At 46.0% G+C, this 26521-nt stretch overlaps 1 protein-coding gene across 1 annotated transcript in view; it reads right to left on the reverse strand.

Annotated features, from left to right (window-relative positions):
* Positions 1–5168: 5168 nt before the first annotated feature.
* Positions 5169–26521, reverse strand: part of tmem63c (transmembrane protein 63C) — a 106203-nt gene continuing 84850 nt past the window's right edge. The window contains exons 20-23 of the mRNA XM_041214746.1: positions 17515–17682; positions 16284–16399; positions 7577–7651; positions 5169–5778 (exon numbers count right to left, since the gene is read on the reverse strand). Of these exons, the coding sequence (XP_041070680.1) occupies positions 5566–5778; positions 7577–7651; positions 16284–16399; positions 17515–17682 (572 nt within the window). The 3' untranslated portion in view covers positions 5169–5565. The remainder of the gene's footprint in view (positions 5779–7576; positions 7652–16283; positions 16400–17514; positions 17683–26521) is intronic.

The following is a 26521-nucleotide window of genomic DNA, read 5'->3' on the forward strand; positions in this document are numbered from 1 at the left end:
TATGTGCACTCCTAGAGCTGCAGGGAAACAATGGGGCTGCGGGGTTTGGGAATTATTCCTCCATTTTTGCCTGCTCTCAGGTGGCCTCCTGTTCCTAAAACCTATGCACATAAACGGCTGCTACCACAAACCACAAAAAAAGTTTTCAACTACAGGGTGCCCAATCTTTATATGGTAAATCTAGTAACATTTGTAAAAGTCATGTGATTCTACAGTAGGGGGACAGAACAACACTGAAGCTGCACACGTGCCAGGCAATGACTGTCTCCAAGAGAATTTAACCATCTCCCCTTGACATTTGGTAGCATTACCATCGACCAGAAACTTAACTGAACTAGCAATGTAACTATGTGACTACAAAAGCCGGTCAGAGGTTGGGAATTTGGTGGTGAGTAGCTCACCTCCTGACTCCCCAAAGCCTGTCTATCATCTACAAGGCTCAAGTCACGAACATGATGGGTGCTTGCCTGGGTGAGTGCAGCTCCACTGAAACTCGAGAAGCTCAACACCATCCAAGCCAAAGCAGTCTCCTTGATTGGAACCCCATCGACATTCATTCTCTCGAGCATAGACATACAGTGGCAACGTTGTGTATTATCTTCGAAACCTGTAATCTCTGCCTCCTTGAAAACAAGGGTGCCAAATACATTGGAACACCATCACTTGCAAGTTTCCCCTCCAAGCCACACACCAACCTGACTTGGAACAATATTGCTGTTCCTTTAGCATCACGGTCAAAATTCTGGAGCGACCTAACAGCATTGTGATTATACCTACACCATATGGACTGTAGTTGTTCAAGAATGAAGCTCACCTCCAGGGCAATTAGGGAAGAGCAACAAATGAGGGCCTACCCTGCGAAAGCATAAATTCTTTAAAATCTTAAAATTCCAGAACTGCCTTCCACCTGCGTTCACAGCCCTGCACCACCAGTGCATCAGGTAAGTGCCAGTTGCTAACTGCCCTCTACCTGCACCCCCTAACCCCCCCTCTAGCATTTCATGCTTGAGCAGCTGCAGCACATGGAGAGAGGGGTCTTGTTGGGGGCCCTGCAGAATATGAATTCCCTCCAATTAGATTGAAATCTTCAGCCACTTAGTCCCGTGGAGCTGCCAAGAGGGCAGAGCATCCCTCTCTCAATGGAAAAGATCAAGCAACTGCAATGAACTGTTAGCTGGAGACCTGCCAGCGGGATGTGTTGTAGATACAAACCTGGGTGAGGGTGAAAAGGAGGACCTGGCTCATCCAGTTTACTGTACAACACAATCACCAGTTTGGAAATCTCTTATGCAAGTCCCTTAGGTGTTTGTAATTTTGCACACTTTTTTCTGGTCAACCAGATCTTATAGCAATACAGCAACATTGTCAATGCATTGGCCCCTCACCTTTGGACCTTGTAGGAAGCATAAGATGCCGAGCTTGGGCTCATCAAATCATCCTGCACCAATCCATTCAGATATCACCAGTCTCCTATTAGGATTCGGCAAGATGGGTTAATTCATTCAAAGAAATTCAGACCATAAAATCACAATTACATTGTTTATTAATCTCATAGCACAGTTTGCAGCATTGAAATACATAAAATATTTAGCAGATATTAGTGCAAGTAATAATTGAGGTTATGAAGGCAGTTGCGATAATTCCCTGGAAGCTAGCAATAGCTCTGTTTTAAGGTAATACCAATCTCAATGGCCAAGGATTAATTTATACCTTATATATAGTTCACAAGTTTAAGAACTTCACTGAGCGAGGCTGAAGGGTACATTTGATTGGTTTATCTTACTACAGATACATTTACAGCTTTATCAACAACCTCTGAAACTTGTTCTTTTGATTTGTTGACTTGAGTTGATTGTTTCATCTTCCTCTGGGATTCTTGGAAGTGCCATCTGGTACATTAGACAGCAAATTCCCATCTTAACTGTGATATTCATATGCTTGTAAATTGTCTGCCTCCAAGACAGATCCACTTTCCAAGATGGCAGATATATTTTGAGTTAACTCAAACTATGTCTCCCTGGCACCAAGCCTGGTATTAGACTAGGTGAGGTATTAAGAGAATGCGTGTGGAGAGTGGGATTAGACTGGGTGGGATATTAATGAGTATGGGTGTGGAGAGTGGGATTAGACTGGGTGGGATATTAATGAGTATGGGTGTGGAGAGTGGGATTAAACTAGGTGGGATATTTATGGGCATAGACATGGCGAGTAGGATTAGACTAAATGCCTCAAAGAAAAACAGCTCGGATTTGTTAGGATGGAGGGTCTATTGGCTATAAAGTTTTGTAATTTATTATTAAGAGCAGGAAGGTTATGCTGGAACTGTATAAAATGCTGGTTAGGCCACAGCTAGAGTATTGTGTGCAGTTCTGGAATCCGCATTACAGGAAGGATGTGATTGCACTAGAGAGAGTGCAGAGGAGATTTACCAGGATGTTGCCTGGGCTGGAGAGTTTTAGTTATGAGGAGAGATTGGATAGACTGGGGTTATTTTCGTTGGAGGAGAGGAGATTGAGGGGGTACGTGATTGAGGTGTATAAAATTATGAGGGGCATAGATAGGGTAGACAGGAAGGAACTTTTCCCCTTGGTGGAGGGATCAATAACCAGCGGCCATAGATTTAAGGTAAGGGGCAGGAGGTTTAGAGGGGATGTGAGGAAGAATTTTTTCACCCAGAGGGTGGTGGGAATCTGGAACTCACTGCCTGAAAGGGTGATAGAGGTATAAACCCGCATAACATTTAAGAAGTATTTGGATGTGCACTTGCGATGCCATGGCATACAAGGCTATGGGCCCAGTGCTGGAAAATGGGATTAGAATAGTTAGGCACTTGTTTGACCTGTGCAGACTCGATGGGCCGAAGGGCCCTTTTCTGTGCTAAGACCTCTATGACTCTAACTTTAATAATTATTCTCTTCTCAATTAATAATCCTTTAATTTTACAATAATGGAACTAGGATGTCCTGAGTTTCTCTTCAAGTGGATTTTAAAGGGATTGCACTATTTGAACTGGCTTCTAATACTATACTAATCAAGCTTGGATCAGGGTAGTTCAAACCCTTCATAGTTCCAGCAAGCAACTCCACAATACACAGGCTATGATTACATAGTAGATGGACTTGCTGTTGCCCCAATACTGCCTCAACTAGTCACTATATTTATTAACAACTTAGATGATGGTACAGAAAATATGTGGATCATTAAAACATCATGAATGGATAGATAAGAAAATCAAAAAGGTTAATGGTCTTTATATCTAGAGGATTAGAATACAAAGGGGTAGAAGTCATGCTTCACACCTAGCTTTACTGAATGCAGTCTGGGTGTTTAGGAAAGATATATTGGCTTTGGAGGGATTGCAGTGTAGGTTTACTAGAATGATACTTGGACTTGGGTTATAATTATAAGAGACTGAACAGCTCCAATTATATTCCTTGGAATCAATAAGATTAAGGGGTGATTTATTTGAAGTTTTCAACATACAAAGACAGAAACTATTTCTGCATGTTGAGGAATCTCAGACTAGGGAAAATAATCTAAAGAAATTGAGCCTGACGGTTCAGGAGTGAAGTTAGGTAACAAGTAAAGGGTGCAAGAAGTTTACAACTCTCTTATGCAAAGGATAATTAATGCTAAATCAATTAATTTTAAAACTGAGATTGACGGATTTTCATTAATCAAAGATATTAAGGGATATCGACCAAAGGCAGTTATGTGGAGTTAGATTGCAGCCATGATGTTGTTGAATGGTGGAACAGGTTGACGGACCATATAAATACTGTGGCTACAAGAGCAGGTAAGAGGCTGGGAATTCTGGTGAGTAATTCACCTGCTGACTCCCCAAAGCCTGTCCACCATCTACAAGGCACAAGTCAGAAGTGTGATGGAATACTCCCCACTTGCCTGGATGAGCGCAGCTCCCACAACACTCAAGGTGCTCGACACCATCCAGGACAAAGCAGCCCTGCTTCATTGGCACCCCATCCACAAACATCCACTCCCTCCACCACCAACGAACAGTAGCAGCAGTGTGTGTACCATCTACAACACGCCCTCCAGAAACTCACCAAGACTCCTCAGACAGCACCTTCCAAACCCAGGACCACTACCATCTAGAAGGACAAGGGCAGCAGATAGATGGGAACATCACCACCCGGAAGTTCCCCTCCAAGTCACTCACCATCCTGACTTGGAAATATATCGCCGTTCCTTCACTGTCACTGGGTCAAAATCCTGGAACTCCCTCCCTAACAGCACTGTGGGTGGCCCACACCACATGGACTGCAGCGGCTCAAGAAGGCAGCTCATCACCACAACAACCTTCTCGAGGGCAATTAGGGATGGATAATAAATGCTGGCCCAGCCAGCAAAGCCCTCATCCTGTAAATTAATTTTTAAAAAAGGCTCCTGTTCTATGGTGATACTGGGATGACTTGATTCTTCAGCTTGAGAGGGGGTGCACACAAGTTGCCTTTCTTTGTAGTCAATATAAGGTCCCATTTATTAGTTTGAATAATGTAAATGCATAAACCTCTGCTTTCCACCTTGCTTGCCATGTTCATTCTGTAGTTAAGTGCTCACAGTCCAAAAGTGTCTTACATGCAGGTGTCAAATTACAGCCCCTTCCACCTCAAAAAAAATCCATCTAATTACACCCCTGCCTGTCTGAATACACCACGTCTGTCTACTTGATGACCCCTCGCCCCTGCCTATCCAGTTAGACCACTTGCTGTATTTCAGATCAGTGTGAAGAATGAGCACTGCCCAGTGGCACCATGGGAAAAATAATGTGAATATTCAGGAGACAGGGGAATGCAGGAATATAAGCATCAATGGGAATGTAAACACAGGAATGGAGGGTTAAGAAGGCAGAGACCTATGGGAAATGCAGTAATTAACATGAATCAGTAAAAAGTAAGGTAGGGAAGGAAAAACAGGCAGTGAGAGGGGAGGGGGAGGTTGGTGGGGAAGAGGACAGATTGGGGCAGGCAGTGAAATGTCAAGTGAAATAAAGACCCAGAATGCTTCTGGATTAAGGAGAAAAACACCATAGCGTTTATCACTTGCTCAATTTAAATCAACAAATTACGCAGCAACAAAGCAAGAGACAATTGGTCTGAAACTGTATATATTATTTATATATCTTAATAAAATCACAGGATGCCAGGCCTTGTCGATATATTTGGTCAGTAAGAGAGGATGGCTGGCTTCAGCCACATTGTTTTCTATGTAGAGTGGCACCTTTTGATAGGAGCATGTTTCTGCAGCGTTCCAGCTCCCATGTGGAGGCAGACTCGGTGCAACACACTGTCTGGGCACTCAGAAACATGCAGCATTCACTGGGACATGCTGGTAGCCTGGACATTCTTGGCCACGTTGCTATGGCAGGCAGAGTTACAGAACAAAGCAATCAGTTAATTGGCTCCAACCCACCTCTTCACAAAAGCTCCATAGCCTCAATAGCCTCCACAGTCAGCAGGTGTCTGTGGCGTTAAAATCGAGAGCCTCTAGAGAGATACATTCCTCAGTTACAATCTACTATTGTACGGTTATCCCCAGCAGCTCCTAGTGATAGCGAATCTCACTGTCCATCACTGATCCAGCAGTTGGCTCATGCTGCACACTTTCCAAATCTGTTTCGAAGTTTTGTATTCTTACAGAGTCCTCAGATTTGGTCTCATCAGCACGATTTTCCATGGTTCCATATGTGTGATGTGCAGGGGATGCAGCAGGCGTTAGTCCCAATTCAGGATCCTGGAGAACAGCTGCAACAAACACCTGGAAATCAATCAAAGTGGTTAGCACAGAAAGCAGCCAGAGTAATAAAGATCACAAGAATGCAAGATTGTAATAAGAACAGGAGTAGGCCACTCAAAGCCTGCTCCGCCAGTCAATCTGATCTGATTGTGGCCTTAACTCCACTTTCCTGCCTGGCCCCCATAATCCTTGACTCCTTTGTCACTCAAAAATCTGCCTAACTCAGTCTTGAATATATTCAATAACCTAGCCTCCACTTCTGTCTGGGTAAGAGAATTCCAAAGTCTTAACTCCAGTGGATACAATCTTAACCTGTCCAACATTTCATCATAAGACAACCCATCCATTCCTGGTATTAGTCTAGTGAACCTTCTCTGAACTGCTTCCAGCACATTTACATCTTTCCTTAGATAAGGAGACCAGTACTGTACACAAAACTCTAGATGTGGTCTCACCAGTGCCCTGCACAACTGAAGCATAACCTCCCTATTTTGTATTCAATTCCCCTCACAATAAATGATAACATTCTATTAGCTTTTCTAATTACCTGCTGCACCTTTTGATTCATGCACTAGGACACCCAGATCCCTCTGAATCGCTGAGCTCTGCAATCTCTCACCATTTATGCTTCTTTTTTATTCTTCCTGCCAAAATGGACAATTTCACATTTTCCCACATTATACTCCATTTGCCAGATCTTTGCTCACTCACCTAACCCATCTATGTTACTTTGTAGCCTCCTTATGTCTTCTTCACAATTTACTTTCCAACCTATCTTGTGTGGTCAGCAAATTTAGCCACCATTCCTTCGCTCCCTTCATCCAAGTCATTGATATAGATTGTAAATAGTTGAGGTGTCAGCACTGATGCCTGTGGCATTCTACTAGTTACAGTTTGCCAACCCAAAAACCACCCATTTATCCCGACTCTCTCCTTCATGTTAGATAACCAATCCTCTATCCATGATAATATAACAACCTCAACACCATAAGCTTTTATCTTGTGTAGTAATCTTTTATGTGGTACCTTTTTGAATGTCTTTTGGAAATCCAAATACACCACATCTACATGCTCTCCTTTATCAACTTGGCTTGTTACTTCCCCAAAGAACTCTTAATAAATTTGTCAAACATAATTTCCCTTTCGCAAAACTCTGCTGACTCTGCCTGATTGCATTAAGATTTTCTAAGTGTACTGCTGTTACCTTCTTAAAAATGGATTCAAGCATTATCTCAGTTACAGATGTTAGCCTAACTGGCTTATTGTTTCTTGCTTTCTGTCTCCCTCCTTTCTTGAATAGAAGTTGTATTTGCAGTTTATTAATCCGCTGGGACCTTTCCAGAATCAAGGGAAGTAAACAAAGACGAACAGCGTGGCAGACAGGCAGAATCAATAATGGAGAGGTGAGGGTTGACAGTGGCCTCCATCACGCAGCAACGTTTGACACAAGCCACTGAACAATCCGTATCCTGTTCATCGATAGCAAATTTCACCATCAGACATTAGTCACTGAATCCATTTATTGAATCGGCTTTATGTTTGCCTAGAAGCCTCTCAAACAAGGGCTACACCATGTTGGGCAGTTTTAAACCTCAAGAATCAGTTCAATGTTTAGCAAATGCCACCCCTTTGTGTCTTGTAACAACTGAAGTGAGAGTGCCTGAAACTCACCTTGCAGCTCCCTGTGTAATCCCAAACCCAAGCTGCCTCACAGTTGGCTCTAGCATTTTTAAACACAAAAGAATCTGATAGAAATACCAAGAGCTTCCACTGAAGCTGTTTTATTTTCTGCTCTGTCTCCTCCCTGCCCATGACTTACGTTGGAATTTGGCGTTGACGACACACTGCTCCGTTCTCCATCTGTGAACACACCATCTGACTCCTGCTCCGCCATCTGAGAACAATGGGTAACATGTGAGAATCAAATTTACCGTAACATCTGAAGAAAAATTTGCAGGGCTACAGGTAAGGGCAGGGCAGTGGGACTAGGTGAGTTGCACTTGCAGAGAGCCAGCATGGAAATGAGAAGCTGAAAGGCTTCCTCCTGTGCTGTAACCATTCTATGATTCCATAACAAATTAAGAGGTAGGAGCAGAGTTTGGACATGTATCCGAAAGTGGAGTCACAGAAACAGTGTTGGTGGAGTTATGACAGCAAGGGGGGTTTAGGAAGAACTTAAGCCCAAATACCTGCTCCTAAGGGCTGATGAGCAGGGCTAGAAAAGATAAACATAAAAATAGAAAATGCTGAAAATACTCAACAGGTCTGACAAGAGTTACAAAAGTTAACATTTCAGGTCTGTGACCTTTCATCAGAACTGGGAGAAGTTAGTAATGTAACAGGTTTTGGGCAAGTGATGGGTGATGGGTGGTGGGGAAGAAGAGCAAAAGAGAAGCTCTGTGATAGGGTGAAAGGCAGGAGAGATTAAATGACAAAAGGTGCATTAAATGGTGCAAGGCAAAACGGTGTGGTAATGCATGCACGCCACACAGAGGAAGCAGTATGCAATAGGCAGAGCTAGGTGATCCCAAAACCAACAGATCAGATCTAAGCTCTGCAGTCCTGCCACATCCAGTCGTGAATGGTGGTGGGCAACTAAACAACTCACTGGAGGAGGCGGATCCACAAATATCCCCATCCTTAGTGCTGAGGGAACCCAGCACATCAATGCAAAAGATAAGGCTGAAGATTTGCAACACTCTTCAGGCAGAAATGTCAAGTGGATGATCCATCTCAGCCTCCTACTGAGGTCCCCAGCATCATAGATGCCAGTCTTCAGTCAATTCAATTCGCTCCACATAATATCAAGAAATAGCTGAAGGCACTGGATACTGCAAAGGTTATGGACTTTGATTACATTCTGGCAATAGTACTGAAGACTATGCTCCAGAACTAGCCTTGCCCCTAGCCAAGCTGTTCCAGTACAGCTACAACACTGGCATCTCCCTGGCAATTTAGGGGAAGATGGTGAGGCAGTGGTAATGTCACTAGGCTAATAATCCAGGAGTCCAGGCTAATTGAACAGCTAGTCTCAGTAACGGTGACCATGAAGCCATTGTTGATTGTCAGAAAAACCCATCTGGGTCACTAATGTCCTTTAGGGAAGGAAAGCTGCCGTCCTTATCTGGTCTGGCCTGCATGTGACTCCAGACCCACAGAAATGCGGTTGACTCTTAAATGCCATGTGAAACGGTGTGACAAGCCACTCGGTTCAAGGGAAATGTGAGATGCCATCAATGCCCATATCCCATTAAATAATAAATTTAAAAATGTAAATGTGGAAAGTTGCCCAGGTATGGGCTAAAGCTGTAGTGAAATCTGGAGTTGAGTGGTCCTGAGAAACCCAACCTGTGTGAGTAGGAAACAGGCATGGTCAATGGCCCTCAGAACAGATGAAACAGAGAAACTGGGAGGATGGAATAGAGTTCTTACAGGAAGCAGGGTACGAGGAAGCAAGGTAACTGTGGAAGTCATTGGGCTTATCGTGAATATTAATTGAAAGGCTATCCCCAGAAATAGAGACAGAAAAGTCAAGGAACAGAAGAGTCAGAGATGGATCATTTCAAGGTGAAAGAAGGATTCAAATTTGGAAGCAAAATTGAAGTTTTCAAGTTGAGGGTGAGACATTGAAATGACACCAATCCAGTCAATGTACTGGAAAAAGAGGTGATGGAGGAGGACTTGAGTAGGACCTGCAACAATGAATGTTCCACATATTCCACAAAAAGGCAAGATAGCTAGGACCAATTGGCTCCCATAGCATATCCATTCTCACTTAAGCATTCAATACCTTCACCAGAACATTAGACAAAAAAAAAGCCAAGTATAATAGAAATCTGAAATAAAAACAGAAAATGCTGGAAATACTCAGCAGGTCAGGCAGCATCTGTGGAGAGAAACAGAGTTAATTGATGTTCTGATGAAAGGTCATCGACCTGAAACGTTAACTCTCTCCACAGATTCTGCCTGACCTGCTAAGTATTGTAGCATTTTCTGTTTATATTTCAGGGCTGTACAAGATTTGGGGGAATAGTTGGCTCTCTACCAAAGCTCCTCAATCTCGTCTGCCCCTTCCATGACAACAGGGACTGCACTCTACTGTAAAGTTTCACAGCATTACTTCTGACAGTTTCAGAGTGAAGAATGGAGAGCATAGGGTTATGTCCTAGCCCTCATTTTCTTTAGTATCTTCTTCTCCATGCTGCTGACCTTTGCCTTCCCTGCACACTAGGTCCGAAAGAAGCTCTGCAATCTGCCCAGGCTGAAAGCAAAGACAAACATGCAGCAAGCTTTGATCAGAGAATTCCTCGATGCTGATAATGCTGCACTAGTCAGTCACTCACAAGAAAACTTATGGATTGTCTCTCCCATGTCTGGAACCTGTTCTCCATGACTATAAGCATCAAGAGAACTGTGGTTATGGGACAGGATGTCACATCTCTACCTCTGATCTTACTAAATAACACCCTGCTGGAAGTGGTTAGCAAATTCTGTTACCTTGGCTCTATGGTGACAGACAATCTGTCTCTTGATGCAAACCTGAATACAGGGTATACCCATTTGGAAACCAGCTGTTAACTTTGGACAACTCACAAAATGTGTATGGAATAACATTAAGCTGACTCTTAGGACCAATCTGATGCTTCCTTAGGCCTGTGTTTCTCAGCATCTTTTTGAGTGGCTGTGAAACATGGATAACTTACAGCTATTGAAAAAGGAAGCTCAACGACTTTCATCTTCACTGTTTGTGGCACATTCTGAGCATGTCATGAAAGGACAAAATCCCGAAGGTTGTAGTCTTCTCAACGGCAGAGCTCTCAAGTATGTTGCCAATCATCCAACAGAGGCGAGTTCATTGACTCGGGTACATTATCAGGATGGAGGATGGTCACATACCCAATGATTTTTTGTGTGGTGAAGTAGCTGGATCCAGATGACTAGCTGAATGCCCAAAACTCCACTTTACAGACACTTGCAAGCATGAAATGAAGGCCCTTAACATCGATTCTCGCACCTGAGAGAAGTAGCCAACAACCGAGGAAAATGTCGACATCACCTGTGGGCCAGTGTGCGCCATCGTGACGATCAGTGGTTACATCAGCTTGGCAACAGGTGTCCATGCTGAAAACAACAACCCATAACCATTTCCGAGAACCACTTCACATGCAGCACTTGTGGCAGAACCTGCTTCCCATGGATTGGCCTCTTCAGCCATCAGCAAAAGTGCACCATATGAAGCTGCCCCATCCCTGACAGATTTGAATTGCTGCGTGTCTATCATCTTACACAGATGGAAGGATGCCATGACGACCCATTGCAACATATTTGCTTTGGAGAAAGTGAATGATTTGAAGGAAGTGAGTGGAGTTAAAGGGGAAGTTGTTCAATGTGAGAGCAATTTCAGTCAGGCACAGGAAGGTGATGGGAAGTGGTTGGGCCTCCATTCAAGGAAGAAGTGGGGGATGGAGATTTAGAGAGATTGGATATCCATGGTGAAAAGGAGACTGTCATGGACAGGAAACTGGAAACTGATTAATTGATGAAAGGCATCAGAAATGTCACGCATATAGATGGGAAGAAGAGGTAAGAAGAGAAATATAGAGTCAAGAAAGGAAGAAATCAGTTCACTGGGACAAGAACAGATTGAAACATTGGGTCTACCAAGTCCTTTCTGTGGATTTTAGGAAGGAAATTGAAGCATGCTGTTTGGGTTATGACTCTGAGGCTAGAGGAGATAGCACAGGTAGGGCAGAGGAAGCAGGTCTACAGGCTATAGAAGTTAGGCTAGAGAAGTTTATTATACAGCAATACAAACCCAAGAGCAAGTTATATGCTGGAATCTATTCAAAGGTTTCAAGGGGGTTAAATATAGAATTATAGATACCCAGAGTGAGTTACAGGGTGGGATCTAATTGGGAGGGCAGTGGTTATATGTACAAACCAGTGATCCAGTTGCTTCAATGCAGATGTCTGCCTGTTCTGGTAAATGTGACAGCTGGGAATTGCCCAGAGTAGACCAGCTTACAGAATTGTCGAGAATACAGCTGTCACTAGTCACTCTGTACCAAAGGCTCTCTATCTACCTGCTCTGGAATCGCTCTTTCGACTTCTCTTGCAATCCCATTTCACGACTGTTGGTTCTGAGTGTTAAGAATATAAGGTAAAACCAGACATGTTACTAATTTTTGTTTAGACAAGTCCCAGGTAGTAGCATTCTGGTGAAGCTCTGCTGGACTCCAAGGTCAATATATCCTTTATAAGGTACAGTGCCCAGAACTGTACATAATGTTCCACATGTGTTTTTTGTGCCTTGGAGGGCAATGTGGAGTATTGGCAGCATTCACAGGCTGATTAATAACCTGATGGGCAACATTAGGAACACTCCTTCCATGACTACCTTCAACTCCTGGAGTGGGACTTGAACCCAGGGACTTCTGGATTAGAGGCAGGAGTGCTACCAACTGAGCCATAAGACTCAAGCTGTGGTCTAACCAGGGCTTTGTATAGAAGTATCAGAACTTCCTCCACTTTCTATCCTAGCCCTCTCCATAAAAAGGCTAATATTCCATTAGAAACAAAAACAGAATTACCTGGAAAAACTCAGCAGGTCTGGCAGCATCGGCGGAGAAGAAAAGAGTTGACATTTCAAGTCCTCATGACCCTTCGACAGAACTTGCGTTCGAGTCCAAGAAAGAGTTGAAGTTGGACTCGAACGCAAGTTCTGTCGAAGGGTCATGAGGACTCGAAATGTCAACTCTTTTCTTCTCCGCCGATGCTGCCAGACCTGCTGAGTTTTTCCAGGTAATTCTGTTTTTGTTTTGGATTTCCAGCATCCGCAGTTTTTTTGTTTTTAATATTCCATTAGCTTCTTCAATTTTTTTGTACCTGACCATTGTGTTTTAGTGATCTGTGTACATCAATTCCTTTAGATCTCCACTGTTCTTAACTCTTTATTATTTAAATTGTACACCTGTCTTTCCTATTTCCTATTGGTCCAAAATGATGACTACACTTAAATGCCTTGAAATTCATCTGACACTCCGTTTTGCCACTTATTTAATCTGTCAATGTCTCTTTATAATTTTGTATCTAGCTACATGCTTACTATACCTACTAATTTTTGTGGCCTGAGCAAACAATGAATAGTTGAGGCCTCAATGCAGATCCTTACCAGGTATCACTGGTCAGTTCCTTGCAATTTGAGTACAGACCCATTATCTATATTCTGTGTTTCCCATCGTTTAACCAATCATCAAACCAGGCCGATAATTTTAGTTTACGTGCTAAGTAATTAAATGCCTTCTGGAAGTTTATGTACACTGCATGCATAGACAGTGACAGAGCCTGGAGCTGAGTGGAGGCAGGAGGAGCAGGGACAGCATACAGAGACTGGGACAGAAGGCTCCGTATAGAGCACATCCTGAGCGGAGGCAGCATAAACATAGCCAAAAAATACAAGGAGTGATGTCACAGAACAGCAGATACGTGACTGGTTGGTAAGTATTATTCTTGCCTTTTTTTTCCTCTCTAAGTTGGGGCAGTGAGTTAACCAGAAATTTAATTAATGGTCCAATAAATTTTAAGTGGTAAGTTTTAAATTGGTCAGTTTAAGTAGGCTTAAGTTTAAGTCTTAAGTTTCCTTTCTGTTAAGTTTAGACAGTAGTCTAATAGAGCCATGGCAGAGCACCTCGTCTAGTTGAATGCATATCCTGTTCCATGTGGAAACTCCAGAACATCAGTCATAGTCATTACAGCACAGGAGGAGGCCATTCAGCCCATTGAGTTCATGTCAGCTCTTAGAGCAATTTAGTCAGTCCCATTCCCCTGCTCAATCCATGTGTCCCTGCATGGTTATTTCCCTCAAGTGCCCATACAATTTCCTTTGGAAATCACTGATTGTCTCCACTTCCACCACCTTTGTATACAGTGAGTTCCAGGTCATTATCATTCATTTCTTATGCCCTGTACAGCCACATGTGGGAAGTTTCATCAGCTGGAGGAGCTCAAGCTCTGGATTTTCAAGCTTGAACAGCAGCTGGAGTCAAGGACAAGAGGTGTATGGATAGATTGTTTCTGGAGCTGGTCACCTCACAGTTTAATGTTGTGCAGGCAAAGAACACCAGGTAATCAAGGAGGACCAGGCAGATAGTGCAGGAGTCTCCTGAGTACATCTCACTCTCCAACCAGTATTCATGCCAGTCGGGGAAATGGTTCTTCTGGGAATACAGTCAGTGACAAGGCCACAGCCTTGGGTAGCTTGACTGTGCAGAGCGCAGGGCGGGGAGGGAGGAGAAGATCAGGAACTCAGCTGAATTGTGATAGGAGATTCAATAGTTAAGCATTTCTGCAGGCTCAAACATGACTCCAGGACGGTGTATTGTCTCCCTGGTGACAGGGTCAAGAATGTCACTGAGCTTCTGCAGAACATTATTAGGAAAGGTGAAGGCTGGAGGTCATGGCTCATCTCAGCATCAATGACATAGGTAGAAAGAGGTATGAGGTCCTGTTGGCAGCAATTAGGAAGCTAGAAAATAAATTAAAACATAGGATCTCAAAATCTCCAGGTTACTCCTGGTGCTACACATGAGTAAGTTTAGAAATAAGAGGGTAGATGCAGCTTAATGCATGGCTGGACAGATGAGGGGGCTTTATTAATCCTCAAGCACTGGGACTGGTTCTGAGAGGCAGGACAAGCTGGATGGGTTGATCTAATATCCTCACAGGGAGTTTTTGTTGCTGGGGAGGCTTTTAAGTAGCTTGGTAAACAGCTCAGATTCAAAAATGAGAGAAGCAAAGCTGGAAGTAGATGGCAGAAAATTAGAAATCAAGTATGAGGAAACAAAGGATAGAAGATAGACAAGAAAGGAACTGTTCAGTGATTAGTGTTATATACTTCAATGCAAGAAGTCTAGTGAATAAGGCAGATGAGCTGAGGGCACAGATAGATACTTGGAAGTATATCATAGCTATTACTGAATCATGGTTAAAGAGGGGGAGAGATGGCAGCTCAACATCCCCAATTACAAAATTTTCAGATGAAATAGAGAGGGGATTTTATGAAAGAATAGGGGTCATAATATTGGTTGAAGAAATAAACAAGGCTGTATGGTTGCACTGAGGAGCGATCAGACTGTTGGAAGTGTATTATAGAATACTTCCTTCCCCCCTCAATAAACAGTCAGAGGGAGATAGACGAGGAAATATATAGGTAAATTTCAGAGAAGTGCAGAAACAGCAATAATACAGGATTTCAACTAACCTAATATTAACTGGACATAATCATTGTAAATGGTATAGAGGGCGCAGAATTCTTAAAATGCATTCAGGAGAACTTTTTCTCTGCCAGTACCTAACAAGTCTAACAAGAAAATGGGTTCTGAACTTTGATTTAGGGAATGAAGCTGGGCAGGTGGAAGGGGTTGATCTAATATTCTCACAGGGAGTTTTTGTTGCTGGGGAGGCTTTTAAGTAACTTGGTAAACAGCTCAGATTCAGAAATGAGAGAAGCAAAGCTGGAAATAGATGGGAGAGCATTTTGGTAGTAGTAATCATAATTCAGTTTTATTTAGAATAGTAATGGAAAAGGATAAAGATAGTGCAAGAGTAAAGTTTTAAATTGGGAAAAGACCAATTTTACTAAGCTGAGGAGTGATGTGGAAAAAGTGAACTGGAAAGAGCTACTTAAAAGGTAACTCAGTGGCAGAGCAGTAGGAGGAGATAGAGAGGGTTCTGAACAAGTATGCTCCTGCTGAGAAAAATGTAGGGAGCAGTTTAAAGTAATTGATGGAAGTGTTAAAGAGGTGGTGGGAATCTGAACTCACTGCCTGAAAGGGTGGGAGAAGCAGAAACCCTCATCACTTGAGGTGCCGTTACCTGCAGGGCTATGGATCAAGGTCTGGAAAGTGGGATGAGGCTGGATAGCTCTTTTCCAGCCACCTCAGACACAGAGGCCAAGTGGTCTCTTTCAACACTGTAAATTTTCTATGCTTTCCTGTATTATTTTCAGTTACAGACTCAGAAACCTCAATTAGATTTGTTAGACATGATCTACCCTTTACGAATCCATGTTGACTCTCTAACTGCACCATGAAATGGAATGTGAGATGATGACTGGGTCAACACAACCAGACCTTTCTGCCTCACATTGTGCTCCAGTTTTACCCACACCCATCCTCTATCTCTCCCCCCTACCAATCACACACTAAGCCTTCTTTCACATCTCCACCCACTCAATTCAGACCCCTCCCCTCAACACACACCCTCCTTCCTCCCCTTAACCCACACCCTCCCCCTCTCCCACACACTCCTCCCCCTCCCTTCACAATCTTCCCCCTCCCCTCACACAGTTCCACCTATTCTACCCCCACATACCCTCAGTTCACAAACCTCCTCCCTTCATAACCGATCCCACCCCCTTCACTCATTTATCATGTCTTCATGTATCCTTCCCTCTCCCATAAACCCCACGCCCTTACCCGTTCTCCTCCCCACAGACTCTGTCTCCCTCTTGTGTAGTCATCATTTACCTGGTAGCTTTGTGGTTTGAGTTTGTGGAGTCCTTTGATGCAGAATCCAAACAGCGAGAAGATGATGCAGAGCAGCAGAGAGATAAAAGTGAAGAGGGTGATAGGTTGAACTGGCCCTAGAAATAAAAACGCAAATTACTGCCAGAAACGGAGCTCACTCCTTTGTGAACTTTCAACAGAAAAAGTGGCATCTAAACCCAGCTTATTCTCGTGGGCTGGCTCATGGGTGTTCAGATCTGTTAGTCAGGGTGGGCAATCTGGTCTCATTTAGTTGGAGTCAATGGGGGGGAGTGGTCTGGTCTTGGTCTGCAGGGTGAGGTGGGGAGTCTGGTCTCATTCCAGGGAGGGGTCAGGATGGGGTCTAATTTCAATTGCCCAGGTTCAGAGGGATAGTCTGTATCTTAGTCACAAAAACAAAAATAGAAATAGTTGGAAAAACTCAGCAAGTCTGACAGCATCTGCGGAGAGGAACACAGTTGATATTTCAAGTCTGTATGACTCTTCAACAGTTCTGATGAAGAGTCATACGGACTCGAAACGTTAACTGTGTTCCTCTCCACAGATGCTGTCAGACCTGCTGAGTTTTTTCAGCTACTTCTATTTTTGTTTTTGTTTCGGATTCCAAGCATCCGCAGTATTTTGCTTTTATCTTACTGTATCTCAGTCATTTGGGGTCAGGGTAGGGGTCTGGTCTCAGTCAGCTGGGGTCAGGGTAGGAGTCTGGTCTCAGTCTGTTGGGGTCAGGATAGGAGTCTGCTCTCAGTCAGTTGGGGTCAGGATAGGAGTCTGCTCTCAGTCAGTTGGGGTCAGGATAGGCGTCTGGTCTCAGTCAGTTGGGGTCAGGATAGGCGTCTGGTCTCAGTCAGTTGGGGTCAGGATAGGAGTCTGCTCTCAGTCAGTTGGGGTCAGGGTAGGGGTCTGGTCTCAATCAGTTGGGGTCAGGGTAGGGGTCTGGTCTCAGTCAGCTGGCGTCAGGATAGGCGTCTGGTCTCAGTCAGTTGGGGTCAGGATAGGCATCTGGTCTCAGTCAGTTGGGGTCAGGACAGGGGTCTGGTCTCAGTCAGTTGGGGTCAGGGTAGGAGTCTGCTCTCAGTCAGTTGGGGTCAGGGTAGGGGTCTGGTCTTGGTCAGCTGGCATCAGGGTGAGGGAGGGCAGGGAATCTTGGTGGGATCTGTGGTTTCACATGCTGAAGGCTTGGTCACTCAGATGATTCTAGGAAGTCTCTACATACCGAGTCTCAGCACAGAGAAGAAGAGCAGCCAAAACATGCAGAGGATTGGCGCAATGATGACCTGGCCGATTGCAGCAGAATGTAGCCGGTAGTTCAGTTTGGTGGGCAGGCAGGCGTAGTAAATGTTATATCGATCCACCAGGTGTTTCAGCAACATGTACAGCAATCCTGACAATTTAACAGAGATTATTACAAAGCAAAATGCACAGTCCGAGAGAGAGTGGAGACGGTGGGGTGGTGGGGGGGGTGTTGGGAGAGGGAGTGGGAGTGAAGAGTGTGAGATTTGATGTGAAGAGAGAGTGGAGAGGAGAGAAAGTGGAGTGAGTGAGAGAGTGTGTGGAGGGGAGAGAAAGTGGAGTGCATGAGAGAGAGAGTGTGTGGAGGGGAGAGAAAGTAGAGTGAGTGAGAGAGAGTGTATGGAGAGGAGAGATATAGAATGAGGGAAAGAGAGAGCGGGGTATTGCGAATATCTAGTTCATGGTTCATGTGTTTTAGAATATAACTTCTAACTTCAGGAATTAAAGTTTTATTTGAAGAAAATGGTGTAAATGCAAGTAACATAAGCTTGGAGTCTATTACACTGAAAAGATTTAGGCCATGCCCATGTTGCCTTGAGGGTAACAGCTAGAAAAGTAAGATCATAAAATATCAGACTTAGCTGAGGAACTGGAGACCTGATGTCTGCAATCATTTCAGTAAGGGCAGTCGAGAGAGATGTATTTGTTTTGGGAGTTAGAGCTAAATTAGTTTAAAAGCATTCAGTAAACCATGAAGGGTTGTAAAATCCATTTCTTTCATCAGATCAAAGAAGAAATTTTAAATGAAAAATACTCAAGGATATCGCAGAGCATGCTACATCATCACTGAGATGGGTGGAACTTAGGGAGATTCCCTGGTTTCAATTTATGAATTCGCTAAGAGTTAGTTGCATATTGGGCCTGGTGAATGCAGCTCGCAGCTCACTGAGAGGAGATAGCCAGAGTAAATGGCAGTTAAATAGACCTGCACCATAAGCAGAGAAAAAGATAGCTTCATGGGCAGAATTTTGCCCTTGGCAGGCGGGCTGGTCAGGGGCGGGTGGGGCAGTTAGGAAGCCACCCGCCATCCAGGAACGGCACCGTACTATGATTTTCCACTGCCGGGCCAATTAAGCTGCACAGGTGAAAAGATATATATAAAAAATAAAAATGTTTCCTCATGTGACTCTGTCAAGTTATTAATTTAATTGCAAAACTTTTATTTTTATTTGCTGTTTGAAACCTCATCCCACCCATGGATGAGATTTCCAAAAAAATGCAAAGGCCATCTGGCCTTTTTGCCTGCCCATCAAACGTTCGGTTGGATGGGCAGCGGAATATTTAACTTAATTGATTATTTAATGGCCTTAACAGGCCTTTTAATTGTTGGCGGGTGTGCTGCCGACTCCAGCACACGCTCGCCGACCGAACTATTGCGCGACTGTGCGTTGACGTTGGCACGCTCAACCAACATCAATCACGTCATTTCATGCTCGAGCGGGTCGGGGATGCACCCGCCAAGTGAAAATTTCTGCCCCATGACTTGCTGCATGGAATGTGGGTGAGGCGTAATCTCAGTTTGGATTTTGTGAGGAAACAGAAGCTGGAAACAGAAGAAAGGTTGCCTAGTTTGAAACTAGAGGGAAAATCTACAGTGGTCCTCACAGAGTCTTGTGGTAAAAGAAAGACTCAGCAGATTAGCCAGGAAGTATTGAGAAGCCAACCAGAACAAGGGACTCAGGCATCAAGAGGTAGTAAATGAAAGTTGGAACTGAGGAGAATTAAAGTAGTTCCCAGAAGACTATGACATACTTTTGGGTGGTTCCAACAGAATTAAACTTTTAAGATATCATAAAGTCTAAGAGAATTCCTGAGGGAGGTAAAAAGTAAGACTCAGTTCATATGTACATAGTTAAAACCTACAGTGTTAACTTAATAGAATTTGCGTTGTTTAATTTGTTCCATATACAGTAAAGTTTGTGTTTTAGTTTAAAACCTGAAATCTTATGGCATAGTTCTATTGCTCTGGATTTCTTTTTAAATGTTATCAATCTCTAACCTAATTGTACCGGGCAGGGTGGGGGAGAGAGAGTTGTGGATGGAGGTGGGGGAGAGAGAGAGAGAGAGAGAGAGAGAGAGAGAGAGGCAGGCTCAGAGAGAGTCAGTAGGGGGAGATAGAGAGACTGGGCAGAGAATTAGTGGGGGTGACAGAGAGATGGGAAAAGAGGGAAAGAGACTGGGGGAGAGAGTGAGGGGAAAGATTTTGGGGGGAAGAGAGAGTGGGGGAGAAAGACAGTGGGTGGACAGAGGGTGGGGGGACAGAGAGAGAGAGAGGTTGGGACAGAGAGAGTGAATGGGGGGGAGACAGAGGCCTGAATTTTATCCTTGGTGGGCATGTGTGATCGGAGGGCCCAGGACCGGTCAGGAAACAGGCCTCCAACTACGATCGGCCCACGACCGCGATTTCATGCTGGCTGGCCAATTAAAACTGGCCCAACATGAAATGGTCAAGAAGGGCTGGGCAGAGGCCTTTTGGGTGCTGGGTCCAATGACGACCCATTAGGTGGTTTAAAAATGGCAGAGGAATCTCCTTGAAATCTGCCAGGGAAGAATCATATATTCTGCATTCTGGAGATTGAAGCTATGGCCTCAACAGCAGCTGGAGGCGCCAGGTAGGAGGGCAGATCAGGTGGGCACTTGGCCCATCATTTTTCAGACAAGAGCCTCGCGGTGTTCTTGGAGGAGGTGCCTGCCAGGAGGGACACCCTTATTCCCAGAGATGGAAGGAGGAGGCCACAGCACCAGATAAAAAGAGCTTGGGAGAAGGTGACAGCCGAGGTCAGCAGCTACGACATTGTGCGTGGCTCATGGGTGCAGTGCCGCAAGAGGTTTAACGACCTGCTGTGCTCGGTAAGGGTGAGTACCTTGTTGGTATGGATCAGTGTGGAGAAGTGTTAAGGTCTGGCTGTCCCCCCGTGGAGCTCAGGGGTGTTAAAGTCTGAGTGCCAACTGTCAATGACACTGGAGCTGGCCAAGGGGCTGAGCCCTGGCTGCTTGGACTGAGTGTCTTGCGGCTCGAGGGCCACAGCTCGGATGTGCCCTGCCAGGTGCTCCTCAGGTGGGGTTGGCCAGGCTGCAATGGTGCTGCAGGTAGAGAGTGGACTCATCAATCTCCTCTGTCCTTTCAGGAGAAGACAGCCCATAACCACATTGAGAGGTCACAGACAGGCAGAGGCCCCTTCAAACCTCCTAATATTAACCAGATTTGGGCAGGAAGCCTTGGAGCTGGATAGGTGGGGCTGTCAGACGAAGGTAAGAATGCAGTGCACAGAGGTGAGAGTTTCGGATGGTGCAAACATTCTTGTGTAGTCTCTTCATTGATGGGAGCCTCAAAACTGGATTCTGCACTGATCACTGAAAGATGATGGCACCATGATGCAGATCCTCCATTGTCTCCCCAGGGTGCCTGGCATGCACAGTGACAGTGTGATGACTTAAATTAATGACATATCCTTGTTCTCCCTTAGATTCACCAGCAGGCACTTGTTCACAGGACCCCTGATGACAGAGGACCGCACCCTGCGTCACACCCGCTCTCTGAGCCAGGCACCAGCGCAGATACCAGCACCTCGGTGGGCGTTAGATCTTCGACTAGAATGTCGGAGCACTGCGGTGAGGGCACTTCACACTCGCAAGAGGAGCAGGCAGAGGCAGAGAGTACCCAGGGCTCTGCTGGAGACCAGGACGATGCTCAGTCGAAGGCAGATGATGAGCCTCTGGAGTTGTCCATTAGGCGACAGATGCTGGGTGTCCAGCGGGATGTGCGGGAGGAGCTGGTGGTGATCCATCAGGGTATGCGTACCATGGTCTCCGTTATGGAGGAGTCCATGCAGAGCATAAGCACTGCGTTGACCCTCATGGCCGAACGCACTGCCTCCTCCATTGAGATAGTGGCAAGTTTCATGGAGAGGCAGCTCCAGGGACAGAATCAGGGGTTCCTGGGGAAGCACTTGGACCTGCAGCCCGCATACAGGCGATGACCTCAGGTGGTTACTGCTAGTGTGGGAGATGGATGAGGCACCCAGAATCCCAGCTCAGTGCCCGTCCATCAAAGGCAAGCAAGGAGGTCCAGAGTGACCGCATGTTGGCGCACGAGCTGCTTGTTGTCCCTGTGGGCTCCTCTCAGGGCGCTCTGGATGATGGCAGCAGCTCCTCTGCCCTTCTGCCAGTGATCATAGCTTCTGATGAGGCTGCAATGACTGGGGAGATCCAGCCATGGCACTGGCCGTGCCCTCGTAGGCAGGGCCAGCACAGTCTCCACTGGACAGAGGACAACCACCAAGGTTATTAAGGCCAACAGGACAGCAGTGTCAGCAGGCTGTCTCCAATACCGCTGCGAACAAGGGGGGTGCACCAAGACGCAGCACTCATAAACATAAGTTTAAGGCACCTTGAGCACAAGAGGGACTGTTCATGGGTGATCTTCTGTAATGTTTTGTTTATATGTGTACTGGTGTGGAAATAAACACCAGAGATGGTAATGTTAATTTGTTTTGAGTATGAAAATTACATAAATTATGCTTTTGTTGTAATGGCCCGAGTATGCTTTTTGGTGCAGGGTATGCCAGTACGTAAAGCTGGGTGCGAGTGGCTCTAAACTTTATTGCACTGAGTGGATTTTGGGTTCAAATGAAAGGATCATTTCAGACAAAAACAAAAATACTTGGAAAAACTCAGCAGGTCTGACAGCATCTGTGGAGAGGGATACAGTTGACATTTTGAGTCTGTATGACCCTTCATCAGAACTAAGACATATAGAAATGAGATGGAATATAAGCTGGTAGAAGGGGACGGGACAGGAGAGCTCGATAGGGGGCCAGTGATAGATGGAGGTCAAGAAGAGACTGCCAAAGATGTCATAATTTCAGACACCCTGGCATGAGGTGGAAGCAGATCTTTAGCAGCCTAGCTGAAGGAGTGTTGGATCAAGGCGTCCCTGGAGTCCCTGCCTCCCTGAAGGATACCGAGGTCTGGCTCCACACCCTCAGCATGCTCCTCACCATGCTCCTCTTCTGACTCACTATTGGATTCATCCTCTGTGACCTGTGGAGCTGCCTCATGATCCTCTTCCTTCATTGGGTCCCCACTTGCTAGTGCCAGATCGTGGATTGCGCACCATGCAATTATCACCTCCAGAGAACCCGAGCATCACAAATGCCAGTTTTCAGCCAATTCGATTCACTCCACATGATATCAAGAAATGGCTGAAGGCACTGCATACTGCAAGGGCTACGGGGCCTAACAATATTCTGGCAATAGTACTGAAGACTTGTGTTCCAGAACTTGCTGCACCCCTAGCCAAGCTGTCCCAGTACAGCTACAACACTGGCATCTATCCGGCTATGTGGAAAATTGCCTAGTTATGTCCTGTACACAAAAAGCAGGACAAATCCAATCCAGTCAATTACTGCCCCATCAGCCTACTCTCCATCATCAGTAAGGTAATGGAAGGGGTCATCAACAGTGCTATCAAGCAGCACTTGCTTAGCAATAACCTGATCACTGACGCGCAGTTTGGGTTCCGCCAGGGCCACTCAGCTCCTGACCTCATTACAGCCTTGGTTCAAACATGGACAAAAGAGCTGAGCTCCTGAGGTGAAGTGAGAGTGACTGCCCTTGACATAAAGGCAGCATTTGACTGAGTGTGGCATCAAGGAGCCTTAGCAAATCTGGAAATCAAAGTCAATGGGTATCTGGGGAAAAACTCTCCATTGGTTAGAGTCATACCTAGCACAAAGGAAGATGGTTGTCGTTGTTGGAGATCAGTCATTTCAGCTCCAAGACATCACTGCAGTGGTTCCTCAGGGTGTGTCCTCTGCCCAACCATCTTCACCTGCTTCATAAGGTCAGAAGTGGGGATGTTCGCTGATGATTGCACAATATTTAGCACCATTCGCAACTCCTCAGATACTGAAGCAGTCCATGTCCAAATGCAGCAAGACCTGGGCAATATCCAGGCTTGGACTGACAAGTGGCAAGTAACATTTGTGCCACACAAGTGTCAGGTAATGACCATCTCCAACAAGAAAGAATGTAACCATCACCCCTTGACGTTCGATGGCATTACCATCATTGAATCCCTCACTATCAACATCCTGGGGGTTACTATTGACCAGAAACTGAACTGGACCAGCCATGTAAATACTGTGGCTACAAGGGCAGGTCAGAGGTTAGGAATCCTGCGGCAAGTAACTCACCTCCCAACTCCCCAAAGCCTGTCCACCATCTACAAGGCACAAGTCAGGAGTGTGATGGAATACTCCTCACTTGCCTGGATGATTGCAACCCCCACAACACTCAAGAAGCTGGACACCTCCAGGACAAAGCAGCTCTGCTTGACTGGCACCACATCCACAAACATTCACTCCCTCCACCACCAACACACAGTAGCAGCAGTGTGTACGATCTACAAGATGCACTGCAGGAATTCACCAAGGCTCCTTAGACAGCACCTTCCAAACCCACGACCACTGCCATCTAGAAGGACAAGGGCAGCAGTTAGATGGGAACCCCAGCAGCTGGAAGTTCCCCTCCAAGTCACTCATCAACCTGACTTAGAAATATATCACCGTTCCTTCACTGTCGCTGGGTCAAAATCCTGGAACTTCCTTCCTAACAGCACTGTGGGTGTACCTACACCACATGGACTGCAGCGGTTCAAGAAGGAGGCTCATCACCACCTTCTCAAGGGAAACTAGGGATGGGCAATAAATGCTGGCCCAGCCAGTGAAGCCCACATCCTGTGAATGAATTTTTTAAAAAGTGGCACCTGCTCTGGGGAGTGTTGTAGTGCTCCCCATGAACAGTCCAGGTGTCGGAAGCTCATCTTCGGAAGACCTATTGTCCTCTCTATCACCACCTTTGTGGAGGCATGACTCCTATTATAACGCTACTCTGCCTCTGTTCTTGGGTGGCAGAGAGGTGTCATAAGGCACCTTTTCAACAGATAGCCCTTGTCATCCAGCAGCCATCCATCCAGCCAGGCTCAGCACCTGGGAATGTCTGAGGATATAGGCGTCATAGGAGCTGCCAGGGTACCTTGCACAGACTTGCAGAATCTGCATCTTGTGGTCACACACTATCTAGAAGTTCATCGAGTGGAATCCCTTCCTGTTGATGAAGGCACCCGGCTGACCCGCTGGCGCCTTGACGGCCACATGTGTGCACCCTGGACGAGGGGGATCCCAGCAATCGCTGTAAACGCACTGGTTTGCTCAGCCTGGCTTTCTTCATCTGTACGGAAATGAATAAACGTCAATACCCACCTGAACAGAGCTCCTTGATGCAACTGTGGACAGCTGATTGGGACACTCAATAAAGATCCCCCACTGAGCCCTGGAAAGAGCCAGAAGCATAGAAATTGAGGCCACTGTGACCTTCAGAGCCACTGGCATGGGGTGTCTGCCCACACAGCTGGAAGTGATCTCAGGCCCAATCATCTGACAAATGGAGGTCACAGTCTCCCTGAAGAGACAGAGCCTCCTTGGCATTGCACCTCAGACATAGTGAGATAGCTGCATCGCCGTCTCTAAAGCCTGGCAGCAGGATAGTGGCGTCTTCTGTGGCCCCTTCCGCCTTGGACTACCTCATGGTCTTGCACCCCTTGTTCCTGCGCCTCTCCTCCCACAGGTCGCTCCCCTGGGAGCTGCACTGGGACACCTGGCCTCCTCCTCCTTCTGCCCCTCTCTTCCTCCTCAGAGGAGGTGCCTCCAGCGGAGACCACAATCCCCATTCCCAGGCTTACAGAAGGCTGTCTAAAACCTGGAAGGGTCCACACGGTCAGAATCCTCCGGGCGCCTTGGGGACAACAATGAGCCCTGAAATGAAGCCTGGAAATGCTAAGAATGAATTTCAGAACTGAGATGAAGCTTTTAAGTTCAAATAAGCAACCAACAGCAAACTATCTCCTGAACTCCTCACTAATCATAATGGCAATGCTGCTGACCCTTTTTATCCCATCCTTGGTTGAGGTTTTGCAAAATGTGGGCTGCCCGCCTGTTCATGTGCAAAATCGGGCGGTCAACTTAAAATCTGGATCCATTGGGTTTTTAACGGCCTTTTAATTAATGGCAGGTAATTGACGGCAGGTAATTGACGGCAGGTGCAGCTCCGACACCCATGTGCACCCACTGACCTGAAGATTGCGCACGTGTGGGACGACATTGGAACACTCGCGCAATTTTACACCTGAGCAGGTTGGGCACGTACATGCCTGTAAGGTGTAAAATTCTGCCCAGAGAGGGAGACAGAGAGGGGAAGGAACAGAGAGGGGGGAGGAGGGAGGGCAGGAGAGAGAGTGGGGAGAAAGAGAGAGGAAAAGAGAGGGGGAGAGAGGGGGGGGGGAGGAGAGAGAGAGAGGGGGAGAGAGAGAGAGGGGGAGAGAGAGAGAGAGGGAGAGAGAGAGAGGGGGAGAGAGAGAGAGGGAGAGAGAGAGAGGGGGAGAGAGAGAGATGGGGAGAGAGAGAGAGAGGGAGAGAGAGAGAGGGGGAGAGAGAGAGATGGGGAGAGAGAGAAAGAAAGAGGAGAGAAAATGAGGGAGAAGAGAAAGAGAAGGGGGAAGGGAGAGTGAGAGTGGGAGGGACAGAGAGAGGGAAGGGAGGGGGAGAGAGAGTGAGAGAGAGAGTGAGGGGGAGGGAGATAGAGTAAGGAGGAAGAGAGTGAGGAAGAGGAAGAGAGTGAGGAGGATGGAGAGAGTGAGGAGGATGGAGAGAGTGAGGAGGATGGAGAGAGTGAGGAGGATGGAGAGAGTGAGGAGGATGGAGAGAGTGAGGAGGATGGAGAGAGTGAGGAGGATGGAGAGAGTGAGGAGGATGGACAGAGTGAGGAGGATGGAGAGAGTGACAGAAGGAGAGAAGTAAGGGGAGGGACATTGGGGAACAGGAAGGGAGAAGGAGGAAAGGGAGAGGAGGGAAAAGGTGTGAAGGGGAGAG

Source organism: Carcharodon carcharias, chromosome 20 (assembly GCF_017639515.1).
Source record: "Carcharodon carcharias isolate sCarCar2 chromosome 20, sCarCar2.pri, whole genome shotgun sequence".
Taxonomy (NCBI): domain Eukaryota; kingdom Metazoa; phylum Chordata; class Chondrichthyes; order Lamniformes; family Lamnidae; genus Carcharodon; species Carcharodon carcharias.